This window comes from Capra hircus, chromosome 4, assembly GCF_001704415.2.
Source record: "Capra hircus breed San Clemente chromosome 4, ASM170441v1, whole genome shotgun sequence".
NCBI classification, from domain to species: domain Eukaryota; kingdom Metazoa; phylum Chordata; class Mammalia; order Artiodactyla; family Bovidae; genus Capra; species Capra hircus.
Window position 1 is genome coordinate 17,173,881 of NC_030811.1, and position 18,409 is coordinate 17,192,289.

At 47.1% G+C, this 18,409-nt stretch overlaps 1 protein-coding gene across 4 annotated transcripts in view; it reads left to right on the plus strand.

Moving 5' to 3' along the window:
- Positions 237-18,409, plus strand: part of HIPK2 (homeodomain interacting protein kinase 2) — a 206,734-nt gene continuing 188,561 nt past the window's right edge. For all 4 annotated transcript variants that reach the window (XM_018046873.1, XM_018046874.1, XM_018046875.1 and 1 more), the window contains exon 1: positions 237-444. In XM_018046873.1, coding sequence (XP_017902362.1) covers positions 426-444 — 19 coding nt within the window. In that variant the 5' untranslated portion in view covers positions 237-425. The remainder of the gene's footprint in view (positions 445-18,409) is intronic.

Here is an 18,409-nt window from a genome sequence, read left to right on the forward strand (position 1 = left end):
CCCGCCTCCCGTGCAACTTTTGCCGGAGCGCCCCCCTCCCCAACACACACAGCCATGCTGAGCTGAGCCCCGGCCGGGGACTGGCCGCGCGCTGCCCGCCCCGGCTCCCGCCCCACCGCGGACCCGCTCGGGGGCCGCGGCCGCTCGGCCCTCGGCCTCGGCCGCTGCGCCCGCCCGGCCGCCCCCCGGAGCCCCCGGGAGCCCCGCGCAGGGCCCGGGCCGCGGCGGCGGCGGCGGCGGCGGCGCCCGGCCCCCTCCCCCGGCGCCGGCCAAGTGAGGCGGTGATGCGGGCGCTGGCGGCCCCGGCTGCGCCGAGAGCGGAGACACAGGCTCAAGATGGCAGATTCCGACTGAGGCTGGGGGGGCCGAGCTCGCGCGCCGCGATCCCTTCTCCGTTGCCATGAATCGCGGACACCCCGGCCCCGATGGCCCCCGTGTACGAAGGTAAGCGGCGCCCGCCCGCCGACTCCGCCGACCCCCGCCCGCCCGGCCGCCCGGCCCCCGGAGCTTTGTTCTGCCCGCGGCCCCGCGCCGGGCAGCACCCCCCCACCCCCGGCCCGCAGCCCCCCGGCGCCGGGTCCCCGCGCCCCACCCCCGGGGCTCGAACCGGTCGCCCGCCCCCCTCCCCGCCACCCCCTCGGTCGCCCGGCGATCGGCCGGAATCCGGAATCAAACAGATCTTATTTCCAGGATGGAGAAAGAGGCGGGGGGTGGGTGAGGGGTGTGCGAGGGTGGGCTACTGGCCGAAGAAAAGAAATTGGGTGGGAGGGGGCGCCAGGAAAAAAGACAGACCCGTGACGGTGCTTTTTATTTATTTGTAAGAAATAAAGGTGATGCGGTGTAGCTTTCCATCTCCACCCCCCCACCCTAAAGAAAATTACCTTTAGGGTGATCTGTTTCCACTCTCCGTCCTCCCAGCTCCCTTCCCGTTTCCCTCCACTCCCCCCACCCCCCACCCCCCGCAACCACACACACACAAACACACACTCCTTTATTCTTCGCGAGCCTCAGATTTTGGGGGGCTGTCGGATCGGAATGTGCGGGGCTAGGTGATGAGAGGGGGGCAGAGAGGAAAAGTCCATTTCAGAGCCAGGCAGAACAATGAAATAGGCGAAAATCTCCCCGCATTAGCGTGTGTAAGGGAAAATGTAGTTTGGGTTTGCCAGTCGGGGAGGCGGCCAAGACGCTGGTCTCCGCCGGTCTGGGTAAACCTGCGCGGTGCACCTTCACCTGGCGTTGGGTCCTTTTTCTCGTCTGTCTTTAGGAAGAAAGACAAGAACGGAAGGTACAAATACTCCGTTTCCCCTGCAGTCCCTCTTTCGTTTCTCTTCAGTCAGTTCTGTCAGTTTTCAGCCAGAAATCAAACTGGAATCAACTAAGTTTTTACACTTCGATGTGTGTTTTTTGTGTGTGTGTGTGTGCTTGTAGTAGGAGGGATTTTGAACCAAAGGGTGTTTGATTTTTTTTTTTTTTCAGTCATTTTCCTCGTGAAAATGTCTTTCTCATGAAATCATTGAAGTAGCAGCCTTTACATACTTTGAGCGTCAGTCCATCTGGCTTTCTTTCGGTTTTGTTCAGATACCCTGTGGATGAAATAGCAAATGAGAGGAGGCAAGGGTTTGTGCGGAATGGAGAGGAGGGGCGAGGTTTTAATCCTCTATAAATCCGGAGAACAGTCATGGCCAGTGAGACAGGGAACGCATTAATAGTTTTATCTCTGTTATAAAGGCAGATTAGAAAAAAAAAAAAAAAACTTATCTGAAAAGAAAATCTGTTATTAGTTCCAGAGCTCCAAATGAATTAGGTTTCTGGATGGAATAAAGTTACCAGTCAGGCTCTGGGTAACGAGGCTGTAAATAACCTATGGACTGTAAATATTTTTTTTCAGACTCTCTTAGAAACAAAGGGGCCTGTTTAGAAGGCAACAGAGAGATGTTATTCCAGGGGCTTTCCTCTTTGATTCTGAAGAACACAAGGTCCATTTAACCATTCAACAAAACAAAACAAAATTTCTGATCACTCCACCACACAGAATGGAGCCAGCCCGGTGGCTCTGTGAACATACTAGGAGGACCCAGTCGGGCATTCATTGTTCCTCTGAGTCTCTGGGAGGGGGCTACAGTCAATGCTCCCACTGTCTATGGAGTGTTAAAATGAAACAATTTTCTCTTTATTAAGTACCTCTTTGAGACTCCCTCTGCTGGACACTCCCGGTGAGCATTGGAGAAGGAACTTGGCGTTGAATTCAGAACTATAGTAAAACAGGCTGCTTTCCCTTTCTCAAGGGGCTGGGTATGTGGGTTGGGAGGTATTTTGTCAACTTTGTAGAAAGCCGTCCTGGGAACCGTGCTGTTCCCCTCTTGTTCTTCTCATCTAAATCCATACGGAATGTAGGCCATCCCCCTGCGGCTAAGCCTTGGCACTCAGGCTCTTCCTACCCTGCTCTTTTAGCACATGACACCAGATAAAGACCTGTGGGTGTGGAAGACGTTGTGGTTTAAGCATAATCTCAGATCTCAAAGGTCTCGAGCTCACTTTTTTTATTTGCAAGCCTGCCTTCTGTGTCCCAGCTGACCTACGTGGTCACTTCTGCCACCCCTGGGCCCCTCAGTCTTGTGTGTGTGCTCTCTTGATCATTCCTGTGCATTGTGCCCTTTGATTCTGCGAGAGTTTCTTCGAATCTTTGTAATTCTTCTCTTCCTCCTCACCCCTTTTGAACCAGTCCAGCATCACTGCCCGAGCTCAGGCCTGGGTCTTTTTTGAAAGCAACTGTTGGTCATGCTCTAAAGCAGACAGGTGACCCCTCTAATCAGGCATTGCGCTGCGGAACCCACATTTACTTCCTGCGATGAGTGCCTCTAAGACTTCAGTGACCTCCTTTTTCCCTCCTTTGGCAACGCCCCCTGCATTTAGGGAACCTGATTTTTACCACATCCCGGTCGGAGCACATGGACTCCTTGTGTGTATCCCAGAGGAGCAGGGCTTTTCCTGTGGAATTCTCCAAGAGCGATTTCTGATAGTTTTCACCCTACTAAAAGGTTTGAACCCTGGATTCTTCTCAGGAGAAGGATAATGACAGGTGAGGCATTTAAGCCAGAATTCAGGGGTATATTCATTTATTTAAATAGGGTGCAATTGCCCGAGGCTAGGATTTGATGTAAAGGCCTGAGTGCATTAGTGGAGCATCCTGAACTGCCAGGTATTTAGAGAGAAGTGATCTGTTTGAAACAGGGTATGTTTGATAATACAAATCAACGGGTAGGAAAGTGTGATCAGCCTTCCACAGCCTGCTTTTAAGGATAGGTTTCTAAATAGCATAGTAGTGTTCAATGGCTTGGTACTGATCAAGTTAAACTGCTTTAAAAAGGTTTATTTTCTTTAGAAGGTTAACCATTCTCCTTGCAGTTATGTTTACTCCATCAACTTGCTTTGCAAGGCTTTTTCCAACATGTAGTGCAGAGGCCAACCACAAAGGTTTCTAGTGCCGCAGGTGCTAAATTAGAGGACCCTAAACTGTATTCCGCTCTCCCTGGGCTGTGCCTTGTCCACTATTGTTGGCTCATACAGTCAGACTTCCCCAAACTGTAGCATCAAAGTCTGTCATCAGATGGGCCTGAAGACACCTACCAAGAAATGGATTCTGAATCATCTTCCATTAAAAGAATTTGATGACACATGTTCAGAAATATCTTTTCCTGTGTTTATGTTTTATATTTTTAAAAATGAGTGAGTATAAATATTGTTTTCCTTCTTACCACATTTGAGAAGTGAATCAAGGCTCATTAATTAATTTTAACCCCTGATCCTGGACAGTGTGGTATAATACTCGAATCAGAGAAACCTGGGCTTTGACCCTAGCTGTATGGCTTTGGGCATGTTACTTAACTTCTCTGAGCTTTTTTTTTTTTTTCCTTCTTTTCAAAGCCTTATTTGATTGTTCCAGGGCTCCATTAGAAATAAGTATATGTAAAGCATCGGGCTGTAGTAGGCATTTTCTCAGTACATGTTAAATCCCTCTATCTTTTGAGCTGCTTACAGGCATGATGACTCCAGGGAAAGAATAAGCCACAAATAGTTTAGAAAACCAATAATAGCAACATTTCAATTATTAATCTCCTGCCATTCCTTTTCCAGTTTGGACACCAGCAACAATAAGCCCCCTATGGCCAGGGAAGAAAGAGCCTCTTTTGACCCTCTCTGTGACCTTTCCAGACTCTTTATTCCCACTGAGCTTCTGCTGGTTTCAGGTAGAGGATTTCTCTTCTCCCATGGCACATTCTCTGCAACTCTAAAAATGAAGCAACAAACCATTCAAACTGAGTTTCAGGGGCTGCAGCTGTGCCTCTGGGGAAATATCCCAAGGTGTGAAAGATAATCTTTGCCCTTTATCAGGATCCATTGGTAACCCAGACTGCCAGCCAGGAAAGGGAGCGCCCTGAGGTGGCTTACTTACCAATGGCCTCCTCAGAGGGGAGACATCCACCCGATCACAAGCCAGGGACTAAATCCATGCACCTAACGTGATTTTCCTACAAAAAAAAAATTTGGTGCTTTTTGCAAGTTGCAGCTGCTTATATTCTTCATATGTTATTTTTTGTTTCTTTATTTCTTCCTTCCTTGCGTAGAGACCGATCTTGAAGGAACCACCTTTGAGTGGAACAAAGTAGCGACACTCAAAAGGGTATGATATGTGAACTTTTTTTATTGTTCTCCGAACATGTCATTTGCCAGTGCTTTCTGGTGGTCTCATGATGACAATTCAAGCTCTTCAGGTTGCTGTCAAAGGCGAGTTTCAGAATAATGCCAGCAGATGTTATATAACATCCGATGAAGCATGAACTTGAAAGGCCCCAAATCGTAATAGTTCCATTTCGTGTGGCAGTACTGCATTGGGAGGGGTGAGGATTGGAGGCAGAGAAAGAAAATGGAAAACCTGGAATATAGGAAGGTCTTTATTTTTCGTCTAAAAGAAGCCAAGATGCCTGAAGTTCATGGTAATAATTGTAGCTTAGTTTCTGGCACACCCTCTCCCTACACTGACCCACTTGTCCTCCTTACAGACCCACAAAGTAGATACCTTCACCCCCACTTTATAGACAGGGCACTTCTTTAGAACATCCATTCCACAGACGTTTGTGTGGGGTCGGTCCCTGTCCTTGAGTTCAGGGGGGATGGGAAGTGAAAATCAAAACTAAACAAGAGATGAACTGTGGTCTGACTCAAGATAGAATGCCTTTATGTTTGTGCCTTTAAGAACTTTAACCATTAGGAAGATGGCAATGACGACCCTGTATGCAAGACAGGAAAAAAGACACAGATGTGTATACCGGACTTTTGGACTCAGAGGGAGAGTGAGAGGGTGGGATGATTTGGGAGAATGGGAATTCTAACATGTATACTGTCATGTAAGAATTGAATCGCCAGTCCATGTCTGACGTAGGGTGCAGCTTGCTTGGGGCAGGTGCATGGGGATGACCCAGAGAGATGTTGTGGGGAGGGAGGTGGGAGGGGGGTTCATGTTTGGGAACGCATGTAAGAATTAAAGATTTTAAAATTAAAAAAAAAATAAAAAAATTAAAAAAAAAAAAAAGAAGATAAAAAAAAAAGAACTTTAACCAGTTCTTAAGTCTTACATGCTCATGTTTCCTTTTTTTTAATATATATTTATTTATTTTAATTGGAGGTCATGGTCATGTTTCTTGAGGTATAAAGGGAAGACCTCCATTTCTTTATTTTCTCTAGAAAGATTTTCTTTCTTTGGGATCAAAAAAGTATTTATGAATGCAGAAAATACCTATTACAAATCTCCTTAGAAATTTCCTTAGAAATTAGCATCTCTAATTTGCAGAAGATTCCATCTCCCTCTTTCATTACTTACATTTTATACCTTTGTAAATGCAGCACGCTTCTGATTTGCACAGGCCGCTTGGAGACTTTCTGTTTTTGGCATTTGGCGTCCCCAGCTTTATCACCAGTGGACCTATTCATCTTACATGGCTGTCAGAGAATGAATTCCTGACTTTGCTGCCTGGCTGAGATCCTTGATTCCGCGTAGCTTTGGGATATAGATCAGGTGGTCGCTCCGTAGATCCCTCAGGGGAGGAAGTTGTGGAAGAAGACCAAACTTGGCCTCGCGAGAGCACGGAGCTCAGCACAGGAGAGGACCTCGGAAGAAATGAGTTCACCCTGTTGCATTCAGGAAGGTGAATGGTCGTGACTTGGAATAGTCTGTTCACCCACAACATTTTTTTCCAGGAAAAGGCCACCCTAGGAACTCCCTCAGTGACCAGTTCCAGCATTCTGTGAATCTGATGGTCAAGAAGCTCTGGGGTCGGCCTGAGATCTCATCTGTTGTCATTCCAACCTGTTCTCTTTCACGCCTCAGTTTCTTTTCCTGAAACCTTTCATATACTTGAAGGCAGTAACTGAGTCACTGTTGCTTTTTCCTCACAGAGCCTGTTTTGGGTCCTCTGCTCTCAAAAAAGAAAAGAGCTCTCATTTCTCCACAAAACCAGAAAAAAACGGTGGTGATCAAAGCTGGACAGAGTTCTGTAATAATGGTCCCCTTACTTCAGGGTTCTTGCCTCATGGAGAGCCCCTGGAGGGCAAGAATCAGGTCTGAGTCATCATTGTGTCCCCTGTAGTAGCCTTGCAGTTCCTAAACCTAGTAGGTGCTTCATAAATACTTGTTGAACTGACACTTCCTTTTAATATATCTAAGTAATAACTTACGTCACACCAGCCCTGGACTGGTTAGTTAGCTTGCTCTCTCCTCAGTTCTGATCTTCATTTTTCTTGTATGTACTTGTGTCTAACCATCCCTCACCCTCACAAGGCCATCTTCTGTTTGACCCTTTGAATTTCACCCTTCTGTTTGTGGCTCTCTAGAACCTTACTTAACAGATCCTACATACAGAATGCAGCTGACATAAGTCATTAAAAAAAACAAACTAACATAAAGTTGAACTACTCTCGAAGGAAGAGGAGAGAGGGCTCAGAAGAATCTTGACAACTTGATGCAATATTGGTTCATTCAGGTTTAGAAAGGACACTTGTCAGATTCTTTAGAGGTTCTGAGTCAGTCAAAGCCATACCTGTTTTTCCAGGTTCTCTACAACGAGTCAGTGAGGTGTTCATGGCACTGGCTACAAGTCAGACTTGTAGCCCGTATCCCTCCATCTTTGGTCTAGGGCCAATGGAAAAGACAAAAGATGTGATGGGCAACATCATTCAGTTGGCAATTTTCTGATGGGTGACTTTACCATTAGAAAGTAAGCCACTGAAATAGTTGCCAATTTTAAAAAAAGTAGCAGACTTCTAAAACTGCAAAATAATTGTGTGGTTTTCCAGCCACTTATTTCTAAACATAGCATTGAAGAGATTTGTAGTGTTTTTGAAAGTGGTCTGTTTTAGCAATTCTTGCCTAACTTCTTTTACTCTAGTAGGTTCTGATTAATTAAATGCCACTGTGTTTAAGCAGAATTAAGATTGATTGACTCTTGCATGTGCTAATGCTGTAAACTTCATAAAACCTTGTCACCGAAAGAATGCCGTTTAATCTGTGAGTGGACAAGGGATTTTCTCCCCAGGTTGTGCTGTCTGTCCTCAGTGAAAGATCGTTTTGGAACCTGCCGTAACATTGGGTTATGGCACTTTGGGTTTTTGTAGTTACAGACTGCATCCTGATACTGCAATAAGTTTTGTTTTCTCCCCTATATTTGTACCATTTTCCTCTATATCAATATTACCCTTTGATTCAACCTATGGAGTTGCATATAACTGGCTGATTTTCCAAGGACTTACATAATAATAGTGATCCATCATGTCAGTTCTATTGAGAACTTCTCGTTTCATAGCATCAAGGAAGCAGATTTAATGATACATGTGTCTGGAGTCCTTTCAAAAGTCACATGGTAAAGCACTTGGGAAAACTCTGGTTTGTTGGTAGTTGTGGAATTTTGATTTTTTTTTTCCTCTGATGAAGAATGAATAGAGCTCTGACCAAAAAAAAAAAAGCAGTGTATAAGTTCTTGAAATTTTGCAGAAATTGTAGAAAGGCAGCAAGTTACACCCTCCAGAGTTCTGTGTCTACTAAACACTAGAATCCAGGCTGATAGAAGGAGTTTCTGCAGGAAAGTAAATTTCAAGGAAATTTGTAATGGTGGGTGGGGCTGGTGGGAACATACACCGCTGAAGCAGGTACAGTTTCAGCTCCAGCACACCTGTGATCACCATTACTCATTAACGAGTGTGACCTGCACCGTCAGGAAGAGGTTAATCGATGGTCAATCGATGGTTGTTATGTTCTGTTAAGTGAGACTGGGAATGTCTCTAATGTGTTACAGAAATGTTTCCATTAGAAAATGGTTATAAATAAAGAAACTCTTTGATTTAATTGTTCATGACTTATTCCCCAGAAAAGATTTAAGGTCTCTTAAAGAGTTAAGTTCCTGGAAGAGGGGAAATTAATTCATATAGATCAGTTCTGTGGCTCGACCTTATTTCCAAAGATGTCAGATAAGTGAGGTTGTCCTACCCGGAGCGATAGCAGAAGCCGTCAGATCGCTTGTGCTGGCGTAACCAGGTGAACAAGCAGAGGGCCTAATGGAATTCATTTGCAAAGTCATTTTTGCTTGGCTAGAGTGGTAAGCACAAAATAAAACAGCAGACGAGATCGGTAAGTGTTTGGGATCAGTTGTCCAAAGGCTTTTTAAAATGCGTGCTAATTTGAGAGGCATTTTATGGTGCAGAGAAGGGGACTAATATAATTGAAATGATTCTTGAACAAGGTAATTTTTCCCAGCCTGGGCATAACAGGAGTGAGGCAGCCAGAGCGTGAGCCATGTGGTGCAGGGGAAGGTGTGAGCACAGTGGTGATGGACCTGCGCTGCTGTCAGGGTCGCACGGGAGAACGTGGTAGGGCACCAGGCAGCGTGCGAATATTTACTCCTTTCCATGTTCCTCCCCAGCCCATATGGTGGTGGTCTGGGACCAGGGAAGCTTGCTGGTGTTAGCAGTACCATGATATTTACAGTCTGCCCTCTATATCCATAGCTTGCACATCTGTGGAGTCAACCAACCACGGATTGGACATATTTGAGGAAAAAATTACAGAAAGTTTCGAAAACCAAAGCTTGAGTTTGTTGTGCTCCTGGCCGCTATCTCCATAACATTTACATTGTATCAGGTGTTGTAAGTAATCTAGAGCTGATTTATAGCCTACCAGCGGATGAATTTTTATGTAAAGGACTGGCGTGTACAAGGAGATTGGGCTCCTGGAACCAATATTCCTCAGATACCACAGGGTGACTTTATTCTGTATTTCTAAAGAATCTCTTTTTATAGGCTCTCTCACAGTCTACACTGGCATCACAGTATTTCAGGATCTTACTGGGTTACAGTATAACCCCAGGGAAGGCTTCGCACACTTGTATCCACCTTAGACACTTGAGGAAACTGAGGCCAGAGCAGTGAGAAGAGGCTGCCTTGGCATCGTCTTGAGAGTAGGAGGCGGGCAGAGTGAGGCACCCCTGCACTGCGCTCCCCCAGCCGTGGGCACAGAAACTCCAGGATGTTGGCCACTGAGTGAGCTTCGATGGGCTGCACAGCCCATGGGAGCCCCACCGGGGTGGTTCCCACAGGGCTGTCAGAACCACAGACCTTCTCCCCAAGTCCAGAGGGAGGTCCCGGGGTCCGGTCCCCCTGGGTGCCCTGCCTGAGCCCATCCCCGAGGGCTCCTTCCCACTGTCCCAGGAAAGCAAGGCCATGTGCCTTCAGCACCAGTATGTAAAGGGCCTTCTGTCAGGAAGTCATTCCTTCTGTGTCCCTGAGCAAGTTCTCAGCTTGTCACCACGAGCTACTTTAAACAAAAACACACGCACACAAAATCGCAGAAACCAGTACAATTGTGACAGGTTTCACAGAACCTCAGAGCACTTTACAGTCATTAAGTGGCTTAAAAAAAAATTGTTGGGGATTCCCTGGCGGTGCAGTGGTTTGGACTCTGGACTGTTGCTGCTGAGGGCCTGGGTCTGATCCCTGGTTGAGGAACTAAGATCCCACAAGCTGCGCCATATGCAGAATTAAATTTTTAAAAAATTAATTGATTTTTAAAGACTGATTTTCTAAGGTAGAGCTTCAAGTCATCCTTTCCCTTTGACCTGACCAAAGCTTGACCCTATCCCTGTTGTCAGGCATGCCATTGTAACCCCAGACCGAATCCCGCTGGGGTGGTCTTCCATCTTGCACTGCTCCGCACCTCCCTTGGAGCTCCTCCATCCTGACGAGTAACCCTGCATAGTACTTGAACACAGACTTTCACGCGAAGGGCTGGCCTGACGTGACATTGGTGAATCCTGGGACGACGGTGCAGGGCGGCCTGCAGCCGACTAGTTCCTGGGGTGTGTGTCCAGCCTACGACCACCTCCACCTCCCCTTGGACCTTGGGGTGCCTCCTGGCCACCTGCTCGGTCCCCTGCCTGGGGAAGGGACCTGCCCTGGGAAGGCCTGCAAGTAGGCAGGAGACCTTTTGGACAGGGATTACCAGGGACCCAGAGCATGGTCTGGGAGAGCACCCTGTCCTTGGGGAGGGGTGTGGCTGAGACCTGCAAAGTATGGGGTTCAGGGCTGGAGCCCCGGGTGCCCTGTTGTGAGAGCCATGCTGATAAAAGCTTGGGCAACAAAGGCGACCCGGCAATATTTCCTGTTTATACAAAGGCCTGGCTGCCGATTGCTTCACTGGATGCCCTGCTCCTTTCTTTCCCTCCTCCACCTTTATCTTCTACTTAGGGTTGCTCCATAAAGCAGGGTTGATGAAACTGCCCCATTTCCTGTTCCTGGCTGCGGAAAGTCTGTTCCTCCCACAGTGAAACTCACCAGAGAGCCCAGTGCATCCCACAGCTCCTATGTCTTGTCCGTCTCTGCCCCTGACACAGGCAGCTGCTCCTCCTCCTGTCCTCCCCTTTGATGTCATCTCACCTCTCTGCTTCCACCTGCTTATTATTTCCCACTCACCTGCCCACAGCCAGCCGGGCTCCTCCCGTCCCCGACTCACCTGCCCACAGCCAGCCAGGCTCCTCCTGTCCCTGACTCTGTGTATCTTGGCCGTGTGTCCGCCTCGTTACACTCCTGGAAGTTATGTCAGGGTCCGAGAGCATGACACTGGGCCTCTCTCTCTGGGAAGCATTTGTGTTGGGGAGCTGTTTGGGAAAAGTGCTCCTCCAGCTTTGGAAACTGTCAGTCACCCGGAGGGCCTGTTAAAACAGATCACCAGGCCCCACCCTCACAGTTTCTGTTTCAGTAGGTCTGGGGTGGGGCTCGGGAATTTGCATTTCTAATTGAGAACCCGATTTTAGAGGAATGCACTCAGAATGAGAAATCAGTGCATATTTAGAGTCCGATGGTAGTTGCTTTGATGGAGATTTGCCTTGGGTGGGTGGGAGTCAGAGAGGCCTGACAGGGCCTTACTGCAGCTCTGGCACCCTTCCTAGCTGAGACAGCCTCCAGCCTCCAGCCTGCCTGCCTCAACTCCGGGAGGGATGAGGCTCCATCTTTTCCAGGCCCCATCTGTACTCTCAGGGGCTACTTTCTCTTCTCTCCCCAGAGCTGGTCAGTCTGTAGTTCATCCAGTTTAGTGCTAGGAGCCCAGAACTGAATAGGCAGGAATGTCTCCCACTAACAATATATGATTATTATTAATTGACATAACGCTATGATTTTCTCCATTTACAGAAGAGGAAATCGTGGCTTACAGAGACTAACTAACCTGTCCAGGATCTCATAAGGCAGGGCTGGAGCCCTCCTGACACTGGAGTGTGTTCTTGGCTTGACCAGCCAGCCACCCAGCTCCACATGGGGCAGTGGGAGGGGTGCAACATTCAGCGGAGAGGATGCCCAATAGGAAGGATCTGGGATCCTTTTTGGAGCGGGGGCGGCCACGGTGGGGGCTGATGGTGCTGGAGCACGGAAGTCACAAATGCCCGTTCCCCCGCCCTACCCCCGCCCTGCTGTCCCGTTTGCCTCCTCTCCATCCATTAGGAAGAAATGAGATGGTGAGTGTCAAGCAAATGAGATGATATCAAGGTCTTAGTCTGGTAGCTGGTGCAGAGGAGGGTATAGTTCGGGGCAGCCAAGCCATGAGCCCATTTGAGCAGCTAAAACAGAGATCTGAGAATAACCTTACTGAGACCTCTAAGAAGAAAAGTTATGGAAAGATGATAACAGCTAATACTTACAGAGCCCTTGGAAGTTCCAGTTTTGTTCTCAGGCTTCAGTTCTGTTAAATCATTGTCACCTTGTAGTAATGCAGCAGCGTAGGTTATGTCCCCGCTGTGTTACACTCCAGAGGTAGTGGAAGGTTCAGCTGCTCCCAGGTGGCTGAGCTGAGGTTACCCCCATCCCCGGCTCCTCCTGCCCCCCAGTAGCCTGGACCCAGAGCCCCTGCCCCTATCCACTAGGCTCTAGCTGCAAAGCAGAAAGTCCTTCCAGTCCCTTCCTTGATAAGAGAAATTTGTAAATATGTTTGTTCTGCCCCCGAATATAAATGTTGTTTGTTTCAGTCAGAACCTGAATAAATGTTTTAAAATTTGAAATGCTGATTCCTTTTGGTCTTCTTGAAAGAGAAGGTGTTGGGCGCATAGAACAGTCAGGTCTGAAAGATAAGAGCAGTGGAAGGACCAGCTCTGCCATGTGTTAAGCCAAACCATAAAGCTTCAGATTTGGCACGAAACTTGACAGCCCCATCAGCGGGCAGAATAGGTGCTCCAGATTTAAGGCCCCGTTGTCTGTGAGCATTTAATAGATGACGAAGAAGTTTCCACGAAGCAGTCGGGAAAAGGAAACCTGATTTAGCAAATGGGGACGGGACCACGTGATAGCAATTTGAAAAGTCTCAACGGATGTTATCACCTCACATCATTATACCAACATAAATTCTGTGTGATTAAACTGTTAAATTCAACAAAAGTCTGTCGAGCGCATTCAGGAAGCCAGCGATTGCTCTAGGTGCTAGGGGTGCAGCAGTGAGTGAAACAGATGAGTGCCCCTACCCTGAAGCAGCCTGCATTTTCATGGAGAAAGGTAAAATATATCAATGGATTTTTTTTTAAAAAATCCATTTTTAAAGAAAGCTGGGAGGAAACAGAAGTGGTATTTATTAAACCTCCAGAGGGGTTGACATTTCTAAGTTTAGAATCTGTCAAAGAAATCACAGAGGAAAATATTGCTAGTTTTGTTAGTGTAACATTCCCCAGATGTTAAAGTTGTTTCTGGTTCTTCTATCCTGAATCATTTCTCAGTGTCACTCAGGGTAACATTAAGGGGTGTCTGGGTTTTAGGATCAGTTCTTCAAAGAAGCATTATTAGATCAAGGAGTATGACCATTACTCTGGTTAGATTAGATACAGATACTGGTTCTAGATACTTCCCTGGTGGCTCAGTGGTAAAGAATCTGCCTGCAGTGCAGGAGACGCAGGTTCGATTCCTGGGTGGGGAATATCCCCCTGGAGGATGAAATGGCAACCCACTCCAGTATTCTTGCCTGGAAAAGCCCATGGACAGAGAAGCCTGGCAGGCTACAGTCCATGAGGTCACAAAGAGTGGAACACGACTTAGCAACTAAACAACAAAGATACAGGCCACCAGGTTAACCTAATTTCCTCCTCTAAGTGTTTTTATATTAAACAAATCAAAGCACCTTGATAAAGATTAAAGTTCACCTGCCCACGAATTCAGGAAGGCGCAGAGTTCCTCCTGCTCTTGGGGGACCATAACTATCCCCGAGGGCTTTCACACACCACCTCTGTGTGTCAGTGACTCCCAAAGTTGTGTCTTTACCTAGACTCCTTTTTTTTTGTGCTCCAAAGTCACAAAGCCCACAATCTACACGACATCTCTATTTGGATGTCTCACAAGCATCTCAGACTTAACGTGTAAAAGAGAAAAATCTTGTTCAACCACCCGAAGTGTGTACTTCTCCCAGAAATCTTTATTTCCATAAACAACATCTTCTTCCACCCAGTAGTTCATATCAGAAACTGGAGAGTCATCCTCAACTTCATTTTACTTTATATTTAATCCATCACTGAATTGTATTGATTTTTGCCTCCCCAGTACAGCCACTCTTGTTTTTCACTGTGGTTACATTCTGTGAAGTCACTGCGGGTGCCACGTTAGGGGACGATGAACCACTGCCCCTAGGATTGGCTTTCTGTGAGTCTCTGGTCATATTTTCATCAGCCGATCACTGCAGAACCTTGTGTTTTATGTGTGTTTTTGTTGAATGACACCTTCTTTAATACACACTGTTGATTGATTAGCGTTGAACTTGCAGCCCACAGCACTATAACCCATGCTGGAATGAAGCTTAGCGAACACATGTATTTTTCTGTAAGACATGTCTCAGCCTGCTCACACTTAGAAACACTAGACACCCATTCATCATGATGCTTGGGGGTCATTTAAAAATCCCAAACAAAAAACACCCCCAAATGTGAAAAACGTGGTCCTAAATAGACCATGGAAAGTAAGCTCACTTATAGTATTGATGTAAGAGCTGAAGCAAGAAGTCAGAGCCCGACCTCGTTTGACCTCAGCTGGGAACACAGGCATCAGGCATCACGCAGCCCAGATTTTTCCTGGCAGTGTGTGCGTGCCCGGGGTGACTGTGAAAGCACCTGCCGAGGATTGATTTTGAAGTTACAAATAAATATTAGCGAGATTATGGAATCTGCAAATAGCGACTATCAGTTTTACACAGTGAACTTTGTCTTTCTCCACTGCCACCCTGCTAGTCCATCGGTCAGCAGACTTTCTCGAAAGGGCCACATAGCAGATATTTTAGGCCAAACGGCCTCTGTCACAGCTACTCGGCTCTGCCCTGATAGTGAAAGCCGTTGTAGACCATACGTAAATGAGCAGGCGGGGTGGTGTTCCAATAAAGCTCTGTTTACCCAAACCGGCTTTGGGCTGAATTCTGCCTTCAGGGTATAGTTTGGACCCCTGTAGCATCAACCAGCTTCCCAGGTGGCTCAGAGGGTAAAGAATCCGCCTGCATTGCAGGAGACGTGGGTTCTATCCCTGGGTCAGGAAGATCCCCTGGAGGAGGGCGTGGTGACCCACTCCACTATTCCTGCCTGGAGAATCCCATGGACGGAGGAGATGGGTGGGCTACAGTCCTTGGCATCACAGAGTCCAGCACGACTAAAGTGACTGACACGCACGCAGCCTCGTCTAATCCAGCTTCACATCTTCTCTGTACCGCCTCTCGACTTGTCCCACCCACCCAACCCCGCCATTCATTCTTGAGCTTCCAGCCAATCTCCACGTTGATTCTCAGTGTAGCTCAGATGTGACCGCTGTCCCGTTTGGGATGGCCAGCGGCTTCCCCTGACACTTGGAGTAAAATCCCAAATCCTGAGTCACATGGTTACCGTACAGCCCTTGTGGATTTCTGCAGCCTCACTTTAGGTGAGTCTTCCCTTTGCCCCTGGGTGACCATCCTCTGCTCCTTCCTGCTTCAGCACCTTTGCTCACAGTCTAATGTGGAAGGCTCGCCCACTCTCTGCCTGGCCAGCTCCCACTCACTCTGTAGTCACAACCGAAATGTCACTTCCTCCTGTAAAGTAAATGCCCCCTTTCTGATCTCAGGACACCCTGCTCTTTTTCTTCGTGGTGCTTGGCGTGTTCAGGCATCCATGTGTCTGGGTGTGTGTGTTTTCCACCTGCCTGCCCCATCAGACCACACAGTCTAGGAAGATAGAGCCTCAGCTGTCGTTTCTGTCTTCTCTGCTCGAGTCGCCTTCACATGCATTGTAGACACTTCCCAAGACTTGTTAAAGCAGCACACATGACTTTTGTTTGTACAGATCTTTGTATGAAGATCTTTCTTTGTATAGAAACCTGCAGAAGTCACCCTTCTAGAGCCTCTAGTGTATCTTCTCAATTTGAGAGTGATGATTAAAGAAAGTCGTTCTGATAGCGAGTCTGTCAGTGGGTGTGAATGTGTCTCTATTGTCAGAGGGTGACTCTGCCATCAGGCACACCTAATCCGTGGCTTTCTTCATGGGACTCAAGTGCTGTGTTCAGTCCTGCTGGTCTCCCTTTTCTCCGAAAGATATTTTGAACTTTGCTGGTAACGTTTTCACACGAGGGAAGTGAAAGTGAAATGTGCTTGACAAGGCATTTGTGGTACCCCTTTTGAACACTGACTTTAATTTCTTCTCTAAAAGCATCACCCCACCCCTCTCAGACCTTAAGTGGTATTAGTTTTTTCCCTGCTGCTGCTGCTGCTGCTAAGTCACTTCAGTCGTGTCCGACTCTGTGCGACCTTATAGACAGCAGCCCACCAGGCTCCCCTGTCCCTGGGATTCTCCAGGCAAGAACACTGGAGTGGGTTGCCATTTCCTTCTCCAATGCATGAAAGTGAAAAGTGAAAGTGAAGTCGCTCAGTCATGTCCAACTCTTCTCAACCCCATGGACTGTAGTCTACCAGGCTCCTCCATCCATGGGATGTTCCAGGCAAGAGTACTGGAGTGGGATGCCATTGCCTTATCCTACAGCATTGCTATAGTCTGGGGAAGAAATCTTTGATTTCTCAGAGAATTGTCTAAGCAGCAAAGTTCCAAATTGAGGAGCATCCCAAGAACTCTGCCTGCTCTCGATGAACAGACCACTTAGCATATTTTAGGAATATCGTACATCGTCTTAGATGGTCTTTCATAGATTAGCAGTGATGAAATTTAAAACCTTATTTAAAGTCTTCAAGAGATGTACTGTAGAAACATCACTTAGGCATCGCAAAAAGTTAGAAAATAAAAAGGCAAGCAAAGGGCTTCCCTGGTGGGCCAGTGGTTAAGACTCCTTGCTGCCCGTGCAGGAAGTGTAGGTTCAAACCCTGCTCAGGGAACTAGAATCCCACATGCCGTGTAGTGTGGCCAAGAGATGCAAAAAAGTAAAGGAAGGCAAGCAAACACACCCCGCCCCCTTCTCTTTCCTTTCTCCAGAGATTATCACTGCTATCCTTGTAGGTCTTTTTCTGTGCAGGTGTATGTACATATATATATGTACATATACTCTTTTCTTTTATACCAAAATGATGTAGTAAAAGAGTTGCTTTTGTAACTGGCTTCTTTTTTTTTCAGTGAACAGTTTCCAACCTTTATTTCAGCACATTTTTTTCCTTTCGTTCCTTGTCCATATTCCCAAATGTCCTTTGAAGCCAGTTTGTTGAAATCAGTAACTAATCAAGAACCATGCACTACATCTGGTCGTAACTTTCTTTTCATTTCCCTGCCTGGCACACATTCTCTCTCTCTCTTTCTCTCTCTCTCTCTCTCTCTCTCAAGAAATGGGCCAGTTGCCCATAGAAGTGTGGTCTTCTAGATGAGCAGGGTTTCTTCCTTGGGTGGTGCTGAGTTTGATTCTTCATCTCCTGTATCCTGTATATAGGGGCTTGATGAATTCAGGTTCATCATTTGGGACTAGAATACCCCAGTGTTGATTCTGGGCACCAGCTTCAGTGTCCAGGGACCCACTCTTAGTGATGCTCAGATAAACCTCTGGATGAGGGTTATGACAGCCTGGACCCTCCCCTGTCCATTCCTGTTTTCACCCGTGAGACCAAAAAGTGCTCTGTGAGGTGTAACTTTGGCATATACCATTTACTGGGGGGTTTAAACACCAAATAATAATTCTTGGCCTGCTGAACTCATACATTTCATCAAGTTTTGTAAAATGGTGTTTTCCTAATTCTTTTCATATCCTATGTAAAGTAAAACTTTTCTTCTTGCATTGGGGCCATCTGGTTACCCTGAACCCTAGTTCCTACTAGGAAGAGAGGATCTTTGCTAATACTCACCCTTTCATCAGGCTTCCCAGGTGGTGCCAGTGGTAAAGAACCCACCTGCCAATGCAGGAGACATACGAGAGAGCATGGCAGCCCAGTATTCCTCCTGGAGAATCCCATGGACAGAGGAGCCTGGCGGGCTGTGGTCCACAGGGTCGCAAAGATTCGCAAACGGTCGAAGTGACTGAGCGTACACATGCAGGCACCCTTTACTCCTTCATTGTCAGAGTAAGGAGTTGCATAATAGCCATTTAAAGGAGTGAGAAATGAGGGGTTTTTCTGCCTTTTTCAATCATGTAGTCACGGATTTTTATTGATTTGGCATGTTTTAATCATTAGTCTTGTCACAATTCTAGGCAGTGAGACCCCTTCAGCTAGCTCATGTGACCTCTTGACAGGACCTCTGCAGTCTTGAAAAGCTTTCCTGCTCAGTGGCACAGATGCCCCAGACTCGTCTTGGACCTTGCAGTGGCCTTGGACAGTAGTGGTAGACACCCCAGGTTGGACGTTAGGAGTGACTATTGCTACAGAGATGACTTTTTTCTAGAGAATTTAAGTGGACAGAAC